Below are 12,281 nucleotides of genomic sequence, written 5' to 3'. Positions count from 1 at the left end.
TAGTATGAAAAGTGTTTCTCAGGTCTCAAGTTTGACTGAAATAGCATTACTATTTTAAAATGCCTATAAACCTAAGCTGTATCACATGAAGATAAATATTAACTGGAATTATTCTCATTAAACAAAGAATTATTATAATATAGAATCAGTATTCAGGGGTTCATTTCTGGGAAAGAGCATTAGCTGTGCAAGAGAACATTTTTTGTTAAAAAGTATAAAGCTGATTAATGGGGGCTCTAGTTACTTGTAGAAGGTGTTACCACAGTAGTCCAATTTTATCTAATCCACTGAATTTATTTCTTTTAAAAATACCAGTATAAGAACACAGGTTTAAGTCTTAGATATCTGAACTTGATAATGATCCCTAGGCACAATATGCCAGAAAAGAAATGTTTCCACGCGTTTCAAATAGTCTCCTCGTCTCACTCCATCAGCAAATGAGTATATGCATGGGCAAGTCAGAAAGGTCATCCATCCATGGCCTCGAGATACATGGTTTCAGGACACCTTGAACCCTTCTCACTCAAATTATACTAAGTCAGCCAAACACTGATGTAACTAATAAATGGAATAAAAAACATCCTTTGCTACTTATTTTTCCCCTTGCACTCCAACACAGGATAAGTCTAGAATTTTCAGTTTTGCTTATGTACTGATTTTACCTTCCAAATACAGTCCCTCTGCCCAGCCCTCAGAGCACGTTCACCTCATGCTGGGGAAGCAAGGTGCCACATGGTGACAAGAAACAAAAAGCTTTGGACCAAGCAACTGGATTAGCGCCTATTCACGCACCTCATGTCTCTCTCTGTACCTCTAGTACCAATAGGCCTCAGTTTCTTCACATATAAAATAAAGAACTGGGGCTAGCTGATGGAATGAGCCACATGCAGTGTGCTTTTACATCCATTACTAATGTATTCATCACTTCCTTCAAGCTTGGACTCATTTTGAAGAGGAGTTCTTCCAAAAATTGATGTTTTCATGGGAAAGTGGATAATGAACTATTCTGGGTTTAACACCAATTGAGGGAGTTCTAAATTGTTTTACTTAGGAACAGAGAATTTAAACTTAAAGTGCTATCTGTTCAAGAACTCTATGTGGAAGTATGTGTTTCATGGGACTGACAGTTAAATTAGTTTTCAGATTATTTTAACTTACTATCTTAAATCCTGTTTGTTTTTCTTAGGATTTTTAAAAATTAATAAATATTTCATTTTATTAAAACGATTCAGAAATTGTATTTATCAAATGGCTACAAGGATATATTCACATTAACACATTTTTACATGATATTTGTTTTATCCTTATATTTTCAGATTAATAAATTAAAAACATATTGTTAGAGTTCTGATATCAGAACCTGGATATATTAATGATTTTTTCCCCATTTTTAGATATACATTTTCAAATTCTGGAGATGTACAAGATAAGCCTTCATTGTTTCCTCATAAAAATAAAGTCTTATCTTCTCCAAAAAGAGACAGAGATTTGTACAATTCAGATTCAAGCATCTTGGCATCTTGGCAGAGACGAGCACTTTCCTGTTTATAACTTATCAGTCACACCACAGTTTTGGCAACTGCAAAGGACTTTTTACCAATTTTGGAAGGATGATTACAGAAAAGATATGTATGAAGCTTTCTTCAAAGACATAATGGGGTGTGATTTGAAGAAAATCATAAGATCCTACTGCCCCAAAATATCTTTCCCATATCTAGGACCTGAAATTTCCATCATAGTCATAAAAGATGAAAAACAGCATCTGAACTCAAGCTTTAAGTGAGCAGTGAAACACTAGTGCTGACACATTACCTGTTGCTTAGCAGAAAGCAAAACTTGGGGAAAATAGAATACAGGCATATGGGGTGGCACAAAAAAAGAGGCTGAGGGAACAAAGATATCAGAGTAAATAGAGGTCACCACATACGAAACAGGAGTGGGAACTTGGGGGACAAGTGGAAATGGATTTCTTATTAAAATCTCCCTATGTTGATAATAGAAAACCAAAAGGGGAAGGAGGGGTTAGTTTAAAAAGCAAGTATTAAGAGGTACAAACTACTATATATAAATAATAAGCTATAAGGATATATTAAACAGCACAGAGAATACTGCCAATATTTTAAGATAACTTCAAATGGAGTATAATCTATAAAAATTTTGAATCCCTATGTTGTACACCTGAAAACTAATATAATATAGTAAATCAACTATACCTCAATAAAAATAATAATAAAATAAAGTATACAGAAAAAAAAAACTGTGCCTGTTCAGGCTATTTTGAAGTACTATTTCCCACTGAATAAACAGATGTTGAATGATTTTTTTTAAAAAAGCAGTTACTCCCAACTGCTAAGTTTACATTTTAGTAGAAAAAAATGAATAGCATTCCTATAAAAATAAAAGAGCAAGTATTAAATTCCCCAATGAACAGTATTTGTAGAAGCATTCCTTTAATAAAAATCTACCCAGCTCCTACTGAGTAGAGATATTGTAAATATGAATATTAATTAGAGGTTTCTTCTCTCAAGGATGTGTAGGCTGATAATTAAAATACAAAATAATAATGGCCAAGGTTGATGCGTGTACAGAGTGCTGTGGAATCCCAGCAAAAGCATCTACTTCTACCCTGGAGAACTTGGAAAGAGAAGAGATGCTGTGTAAGATGATTCTTGAAGAGTAATTAACAGATCATTCAGAGGAAAGGAGAAGGCAGTGTGGATTGAAACAAGGGCTCAAGAAGGGAAATTTTGCAGCAATTAGGAAGATTGCAAAGATGGTGGAGGCTCTGAAATCAGATCTAAGTTCAAATCCAACAGCAGCTTTGAGAATTTAAGAAACTGCTTAACTTCTCTGAACCTTGTTTTCTCTTCATCTGTAAAATGATAATAACAATAACATTAGTAACATTTTCCTCATAGGCTGCTGTATATTTAAATGCATATCAAGTCTGTACTGTGGTCAATAAACTTTAATCATATTATTAGGTGCCATTAAAGTCCAAATGAGAGGCAATGACAGAGCTAGGCAAGTGAGGAAAAGAGAGACCTTTCTGAGGGAGAAACTGTGAATTGGTCAGATAAGCGAAATAAGGGAGAGATCAAGGCTGATGCAAAGCTTCTAATTTGAGCATCAGGGCAGGTACAGATGTCATGAGCGGAGAGAGGCAGCCCGGGAAGATGAGCAGGAGTGGGAGGCCTGCTGTGTGTGAGCGTCTGCATGCCGTGCTGGGGACTCCAGAGAGGCTGAGTGTCTACACGCCGTACTGGGGACTCCAGAGAGGCCGAGTGTCTACACGCCATGCTGGGGACTCCAGAGAGACTGAGCGTCTACACGCCGTGCTGGGAACGCCAGAGAGGCTGAGCGTCTACATTCCATGCTGGGGACTCCAGAGAGAGGCAGAGATGTAGATCTGGGAGCTGTTAGCATGGCTGAGTCACTGACCACAGAAGGTCTTACAGGGAAACTGCAAAACAGAGGGTAGAAACCCAAAGCACTCAATCAAACCTTACAGAGGGACGAGGGGAAGATGGCGGAAGAGTAAGATGCGGAGATCACCTTCCTCCCCACAGATACACCAGAAATACAGCTACACGTGGAACAACTATAGGACACCTACTGAACGCTGGCAGAAGACCTCAGACCTCCCAAAAGGCAAAAACCTCCCCACGTACCTGGGTAGGGCAAAAGAAAAAAACAGACAAAAGAATAGGGACGGGCCTGCACCAGTGGGAGGGAGCTATGAAGGAGGAAAGGTTTCCAGACACTAGGAAGCCCCTTCGCGGGCGGAGACTGCGGGTGGCGAAGGGGGAAAGCTTCAGAGCCGCGGAGGAGAGCACAGCAACAGGGGTGCGGAGGGCAAAGCAGAGAGATTCCCGCACAGAGGATCAGTGCCGGCGAGCACTCACCAGCCCGAGAGGCTTGTCTGTTCACCTGCCGGGGGTGGGCGGGGCTGGGAGCTGAGGCTCGGGCTTCTGTCGGAGCGCAGGGAGAGGACTGGGGTTGGCGGCATGAACACAGCCTGCAGGGGATTAGTGCACCACGGCTAGTCGAGAGGGAGTCCGGGGAAAAGTCTGGAGCTGCCGAAGAGGCAAGAGACTTTTTCTTCCCTCTTTGTTTCCTGGTGCATGAGGAGAGGGGATTCAGAGCTCTGCTTAAAGGAGCTCCAGAGACGGGCGCGAGCCGCGGCTAAAAGCACGGACCACAGAGATGGGCATGAGACGCTAAAACTGCTGCTGCCGCCACCAAGAAGCCTGTGTGCGAGCACAGATCATTATCCACACCTCCCTCCCGGGGAGCCTGAGCAGCCCGCCGCTGCCAGGGTCCCGGGATCCAGGGACAACTTCCCTGGGAGAACGCACAGACCACCTCAGGCTGGTGCAACGTCACGCTGGCCTCTGCAGCCGCAGGCTCGCCCCGCACTCCGTGGCCCTCCCTCCCCCCCGCCTGATTGAGCCAGAGTCCCCGAAGCAGCTGCTCCCTTAACACCGTCCTGTCTGAGCGAAGAAAAGATGGCCTCCTGCGACCTACACGCAGGGGCGGGGCCAAATCCAAAGCTGAGCATCGGGAGCTGTGAGAACAAAGAAGAGAAAGGGAAATCTCTCCCAGCAGCCTCAGAGGCAGAGGATTAAAGCTCCATAATCAATTTGATGTACCTACATCTGTGGAATACATGAATGGACAACGAATCATCCCAAATTGAGGAGGTGGACTTTGAGAGCAAGATTTATGATTTTTTCCCCTTTTCCTCTTTTTCTGAGTGTGTATGTGTATACTTCTGTGTGAGATTTTGTCTGTATAGCTTTGCTTCCACCATTTGTCCTAGGGTTCTATCCGTCCGTTGTTTTGTTTTTTAATTTTTTTCTTAATAATTATTTTTTATTTTAGTAACTTCTTATATTTTATCTTACTTTATTTTTTTATTTTACTTTATCTTCTTTCTTCTGTTCCTTCCTTCCCTCCTTCCTTCCTTCCTCCCTCCTTTCTTTCTTTATTTCCTTCTTTCTTTCTACTTCTACTAATTCTTTCTTTCTACTTGTTCTCCCTTTTATTCTGAGCTGTGTGAAAGGCTCTCGGTGCTACAGCCAGGAGTCAGTGCTGTGCCTCTGAGGTGGGACAGCCAACTTCAGGACACTGGTCCACAAGAGACCTCCCAGCTCCACATAATATCAAACGGCGAAAATTTCCCAGAGATCTCCATCTCAACACCAGCACCCAGCTTCACACAACGACCAGCAAGCTACAGTGCTGGACATCCTATGCCAAACAACTAGCAAGACAGGAACACAACCCCACCCATTAGCAGAGAGGCTGCCTAAAATCATAGTAAGTCCACAGACACCCCAAAGCACACCACCAGACGTGGACCTGCACACCAGAAAGACAAGATCCAGCCTCATCCACCAGAACACAGGCACTAGTCCCCTCCACCAGAAAGCCTACAAAATCCACTGAACCAACCTTAGCCACTGGGGACAGACACCAAGACAACGGGAACTACGAACCTACAGCCTGCGAAGAAGAGACCCCAAACACAGTAACATAAGCAAAATGAGAAGACAGAAAAACACACAGCAGGTGAAGGAGCAAGATAAAAACCCACCACACCTAACAAATGAAGAGGAAATAGGCAGTCTACCTGAAAAAGAATTCAGAATAATGATAGTAAAGATGATCCAAAATCTGGGAAATAGAAAAGACAAAATGCAAGAAACGTTTAACAAGGACCTAGAAGAACTAAAGATGAAACAAACAACGATGAACAACACAATAAATGAAATTAAAAATACTCTACATGGGATCAATAGCAGAATAACTGAGGCAGAAAAATGGATAAGTGACCTGGAAGATAAAATAGTGGAAATAACTAATGCAGAGCAGAATAAAGAAAAAAGAATGAAAAGAACTGACCTCTGGGAAAACATTAAACTTCTTCCAGAAGAGGAAGAGAAAAAGAAAGGGACTGAGAAAATATTTGAAGAGATTATAGTTAAAAACTTCCCTAATATGGGAAAGGAAATAGTTAATCCAGTCCAGGAAGCACAGAGAGTCCCATACAGGATAAATCCAAGGAGAAATACGCCAAGACACATATTAATCAAACTGTCAAAAATTAAATACAAAGAAAACATATTAAAAGCATCAAGGGAAAAACAACAAATAACATACAAGGGAATCCCCATAAGGTTAACAGCTGATCTTTCAGCAGAAACTCTGCAAGCCAGAAGGGAGTGGCAGGACATATTTAAAGTGATGAAGGAGAAAAACCTGCAACCAAGATTACTCTACCCAGCAAGCATCTCATTCAGATTTGATGGAGAAATTAAAACCTTTACAGACAAGCAAAAGCTGAGAGAGTTCAGCACCATCAAACCAGCTTTACAACAAATGCTAAAGGTACTTCTCTAGGCAAGAAACACAAGAGAAGGAAAAGACCTACAATAACGAACTCAAAACAATTAAGAAAATGGGAATAGGAACATAAATATCGATAATTACCTTAAATGTAAATGGACTAAATGCTCCCACCAAAAGACACAGATTGGCTGAATGGATACAAAAATAAGACCCATATATATGCTGTCTACAACAGACCAACTTCAGACCTAGAGACACATACAGACTGAAAGTAAGGGGATGGAAAAAGATATTCCATGCAAAGGAAACCAAAAGAAAGCTGGAGTAGCAATTCTCATATCAGACAAAATAGACTTTAAAATAAAGACTATTAGAAGAGACAAAGAAGGACACTACATAATGATCAAGGGATCAATCCAAGAAGAAGATATAAAAATTGTAAATATTTATGCACCCAACATAGGAGCACCTCAATACATAAGGCAAATACTAACAGCCATAAAAGGGGAAATCGACAGTAACACATTCATAGTAGGGGACTTTAACACCCCACTTTCACCAATGGATAGATCATCCAAAATGAAAATAAATAAGGAAACACAAGCTTTAAATGATACATTAAACAAGATGGACTTAATTGCTATATATAGGACATTCTATCCAAAAACAAGAGAATACACATTTTTCTCAAGTGCTCATGGAACATTCTCCAGAATAGATCATATTGTGGGTCACAAATCAAGCCTTGGTGAATTTAAGAAAATTGAAATTGTATCAAGTATCTTTTCCAACAACAACGCTATGAGACTAGATATCACTTACAGGAAAAGATCTGTAAAAAATACAAACACATGGAGGCTAAACAATACACTACTTAATAACGAAGTGATCACTGAAGATATGAAAGAGGAAATAAAAAAAATACCTGGAAACAAATGACAATGGAGACATGACGACCCGAAACCTATGAGATGCAGCAAAAGCAGTTCTAAGAAGAAAGTTTATAGCAATCCAATCCTACCTTAAGAAACAGGAAACATCTCAAATAAGCAACCTAACCTTGCACCTAAAGCAATTAGAGAAAGAAGAAAAAAGAAAACCCAAAGTTAGCAGAAGGAAACAAATCATAAAAATCAGATCAGAAATAAATGAAAAAGAAATGAAGGAAACGATAGCAAAGATCAATAAAACTAAAAGCTGGTTCTTTGAGAAGATAAACAAAATTGATAAACCACTAGCCAGACTCACCAAGTAAAAAAGGGAGAAGACTCAAATCAATAGAATTAGAAATGAAAAAGAAGTAACAACTGACACTGCAGAAATACAAAAGATCATCAGAGATTACTACAAGCAGCTCTATGCCAATAAAATGGACAACCTGGAAGAAATGGACAAATTCTTAGAAATGCACAACTGGCCAACACTGAATCAGGAAGAAATAGAAAATATGAAAAGACCAATCACAAGCACTGAAATTGAAACTGTGATTAAAAATCTTCCAACAAATAAAACCCCAGGACGAGATGGCTTCACAGGTGAATTCTATCAAACATTTAGAGAAGAGCTAACACCTATCCTTCTCAAACTCTTCCAAAATATAGCAGAGGGAGGAACACTCCCAAACTCATTCTAGGAGGCCACCATCACCTTGCTACCAAAACCAGACAAGGATGTCACAAAGAAAGAAAACTACAGGCCAATATCACTGATGAACATAGATGCAAAAATCCTCAACAAAATACTAGCAAACAGAATCCAACAGCACATTAAAAGGACCATAAACCATGATCAAGTGGGGTTTATTCCAGTATGCAAAGATTCTACAATATACGCAAATCAAACAGTGTGGTAAACCATATTAACAAATATCAGGAGAAAAACCATATGATCATCTCAATAGATACAGAGAAAGCTTTTGACAAAATTCAACACCCATTTATGATAAAAACCCTGCAGAAAGTAGGCATAGAGGGAACTTTCCTCAACATAATAAAGGCCATATATGACAAACCCACAGCCAACATCGTCCTCAATGGTGAAAAACAGAAAGCATTTCCACTAAGATCAGGAACAAGACAAGGTTGCCCACTCTCACCACTTTTATTCAACATAGTTTTGGAAGTTTTAGCCACAGCAATCAGAGAAGAAAAGTAACTAAAAGGAATCCAAATCAGAAAAGAAGAAGTAAAGCTGTCACTGTTTACAGATGACGTGATACTATACATAGAGAATCCTAAAGATGCTACCAGAAAACTACTAGAGCTAATCAATGAATTTGGTAAAGTAGCAGGATACAAAATTAATGCACAGAAATCTCTGGCATTCCTATACACTAATGATGAAAAATCTGAAAGTGAAATCAAGAAAACACTCCCATTTACCATTGCAACAAAAAGAATAAAATATCTAGAAATAAACCTACCTAAGGAGACAAAAGACCTGTATGCAGAAAAGTATAAGACACTGATGAAAGAAATTAAAGATGATACAAATAGATGGAGAGATATACCATGTTCTTGGATTGGAAGAATCAACATTGTGAAAATGACCCTACTACCCAAAGCAATCTACAGATTCAATGCAATCCCTATCAAACTACCACTGTCATTTTTCACAGAACTAGAACAAAAAATTTCACAATTTGTATGGAAACATAAAAGACCCCGAATAGCCAAAGCAATCTTGAGAATGAAAAACGGAGCTGGAGGAATCAGGCTCCCTGACTTCAGACTATACTACAAAGCTACATTAATCAAGACAGTATGCTACCGGCACAAAAACAGAAATATAGATTAATGGAACAGGATAGAAAGCCCAGAGATAAATCGATGCTCATATGGTCACCTTACCTTTGATAAAGGAGGCAGGAATGTACAGTGGAGAAAGGACAGCCTCTTCAATAAGTGGTGCTGGGAAAACTGTACAGGTGCCTGTAAAAGTATAAGATTAGAACACTCCCTAACACCATACACAAAAATAAGCTCAAAATGCATTAAAGACCTAAATATAAGGACAGAAACTATCAAACTCTTAGAGGAAAACATAGGCAGAACACTCTGTGACATAAATCACAGCAAGATCCTTTTTGACCCACCTCCTAGAGAAATGGAAATAAAAACAAAAATAAACAAATGGGACCTAATGAAACTTCAAAGCTTTTGCACAGCAAAGGAAACCATAAACAAGACGAAAAGACAACCCTCAGAATGGGAGAAAATATTTGCAGATGAAGCAACTGACAAAGGATTAATCTTCAAAATTTATAAGCAGCTCATGCAGCTCAATAACAAAAAACAAACAACCCAGTCCAAAAATGGGCAGAGGACCTAAATAGACATTTCTCCAAAGAAGATATACAGACTGCCAACAAAGACATGAAAGAATGCTCAACATCATTAATCATTAGAGAAATGCAAATCCAAACTACAATGAGATATCATCTCATACCAGTCAGAATGACCATCATCAAAAAATCTAGAAACAATAATTGCTGGAGAGGGTGTGCATAAAAGGGAACACTCTTTACTGCTGGTGGGAATGTGAATTGGTACAGCCACTATGGAGAACAGTATGGAGGTTCCTTAAAAAACTACAAATAGAGCTACCATATGACCCAGCAATCCCACTACTGGGCATATATCTGAGAAAACCATTATTCAAAAAGAGTCATGTACCAAAATGTTCATTGCAGCTCTATTTACAATAGCCTGGAGATGGAAACAATCTAAGTGTCCATCATCAGATGAATGGATAAAAAAGATGTGGCACATATATACAATGGAATATTACTCAGCCATAAAAAGAAACGAAATTGAGCTATTTGTAATGAGGTGGATAGACCTAGAGTCTGTCATACAGAGTGAAATAAGTCAGAAAGAGAAAGACAAATACCGTATGCTAACACATATATATGGAATTGAAGAAAAAAAAAATGTCATGAAGAACCTAGGGGCAAGACAGGAATAAAGACACAGACCTACTAGAGAATGGACTTGAGGATATGCGGAGGGGGAAGGGTAAGCTGTGACAAAGCGAGACAGAGGCATGGACATATATACACTACCAAACGTAAAATAGATAGCTAGTGGGAAGCAGCCGCATAGCACAGGGAGATCAGCTCAGTGCTTTGTGACCGCCTGGAGGGGTGGGATAGGGAGGGTGGGAGGGAGGGAGACGCAAGAGGGAAGAGATATGGGAACATATGTATATGTATAACTGATTCACTTTGTTATAAAGCAGAAACTAACACACCATTGTAAAGCAATTATACTCCAATAAAGATGTAAAACATACAAACAAACAAACAAAACCTTAGAGAAAAAAATAACATACTAATGATTCAAATTCTTGTTGTAAGCTCATCGTGATATTTGCAGTAACAATAATGATGGTTTATTGCGTTTTCCTCTGTGGATATTGTGCTAAGTGTTTGAATACATTATTCATTCATTCAACAAATAGTCTCAGAGCTCCTTCTGAATGCCATCCTGGTTCTCAGGTGAGAACCTGAGATGCACCAACAAACCTAGCAGAAGACATGGCTGCCCACATGGAGCTTGCACTGTCTTGTGTGACAAAACAGTAACCAAATAAAGAATATCACATCAGATTACGACAAGTGCTACAAAGAAAGGAAAAGAAACCAATACGATAGAGAGCAGCAGAGGCAGGATGGGGACAGCTGGAGACAGCCGTCAGGGGAGCTTCTCTGCAAAGTTCACATGGTCCCCGCTCCCGACAGCCCTAACCGAGGCTGGGACTCCAAGGCTTTGCGAAGTTAAATAACTTTTTCAGTGCCTCTCGGCTAGAACCAAGATTTTTCTGACTCTCATACCTTAACCACGATAAGTACAGCCTCCCACAAACAAGCTAAATGGCAAGTAAATGCACAATAACCTAACATAGTAAAATACATATTCAAATGTAAAGTGCTATTACCTACACAGACGGTTTTAATATGGAAATGGTCACTATTACAGCTACTGCTAGTTACTGCTGCTAATAAGCTCATACAGACTGGTTTAAATCATTGCTGATGCTTAGGTTTCTGCTAGAAAGAATTACCAGACAACTGATTGAGGTAATGATGCCCAAGTTCCAATAATAAGATGAAACCTCTTCTCTTTAGTTAGCAAATACACTGTTGACTCCAGGAACTGAAACACACATATTGAGTAGTCAGCTTATGTTTATGAAAATGATGCAGAGGGAGACAGGAGAGGAACCAAGCCTGTCGAGAGGTTGGAGGTTATGGTACTTACCATGCAGCATCCCACACTGTCACCGCTGTCCTGGATGACAAATGAGCAGGAGGTCCAGGCTCAGCACCATGGCCATGGCCAGTCAGTACTAACGGCTAAATCTTCAGATTGAGAGCCTGGAGGAAAGGTGTGGGCAGAGAATGAAAATGTCATTAGAAACACTAAAAGCCAAAGAAAAAAAGTGCTGAAAGAATCTAGAATCAATGGCCAAAAATTTAGAGAAAATAATGTAGGAAATCATGAGGGTATTTTAGTTTTTTTCACAAGCAGCATCTTTGTCATCTGAGGTCATTTTTAAAAAATCTATCAGCCATACATGCAGCATCATTTGTCACTTTCTGAAGACACCACCCAACATCTGGCACCTACCACTGTCACGGTCAGTTTTGCTTAAAATTAGGAACCAGTCACTTAGGGCTTAGATCCTTTATCTAAGTATAAAGAAATGTGTTTATAGAAAGGATTTGACCAGTGGCGTTTTCAAATTTTAACACTTTACCGGTAGAATGCCTTAGAAAGAATAACTCATTTTCAAAAATCAATAAAGTCTTAGTAGTTTTCTGGTAGCATCTTTGGGATGCTCTACATATATTATCATGTCATCTGCAAACAGTGACAGCTTTACTTCTTCTTTTCTGATTTGGATTCCTTTTAGTTACTTTTCTT

The 12,281-nt window shown here is 39.4% G+C and overlaps 1 protein-coding gene across 1 annotated transcript in view; it reads right to left on the bottom strand.

The window, feature by feature from the left end:
• The window catches only part of LOC115867756 (uncharacterized), a 303,449-nt gene that overhangs the window by 165,393 nt on the left and 125,775 nt on the right, over positions 1 to 12,281 (bottom strand). Inside the window, exons 8-9 of the mRNA XM_060289897.1 lie at positions 11,616 to 11,731; positions 9,204 to 9,284 (exon numbers count right to left, since the gene is read on the bottom strand). Of these exons, the coding sequence (XP_060145880.1) occupies positions 9,204 to 9,284; positions 11,616 to 11,625 (91 nt within the window). The 5' untranslated portion in view covers positions 11,626 to 11,731. The remainder of the gene's footprint in view (positions 1 to 9,203; positions 9,285 to 11,615; positions 11,732 to 12,281) is intronic.

This window comes from Globicephala melas, chromosome 1 (assembly GCF_963455315.2).
Source record: "Globicephala melas chromosome 1, mGloMel1.2, whole genome shotgun sequence".
Classification (NCBI taxonomy): domain Eukaryota; kingdom Metazoa; phylum Chordata; class Mammalia; order Artiodactyla; family Delphinidae; genus Globicephala; species Globicephala melas.
This window is presented reverse-complemented; position numbering and strand designations above follow the sequence as displayed.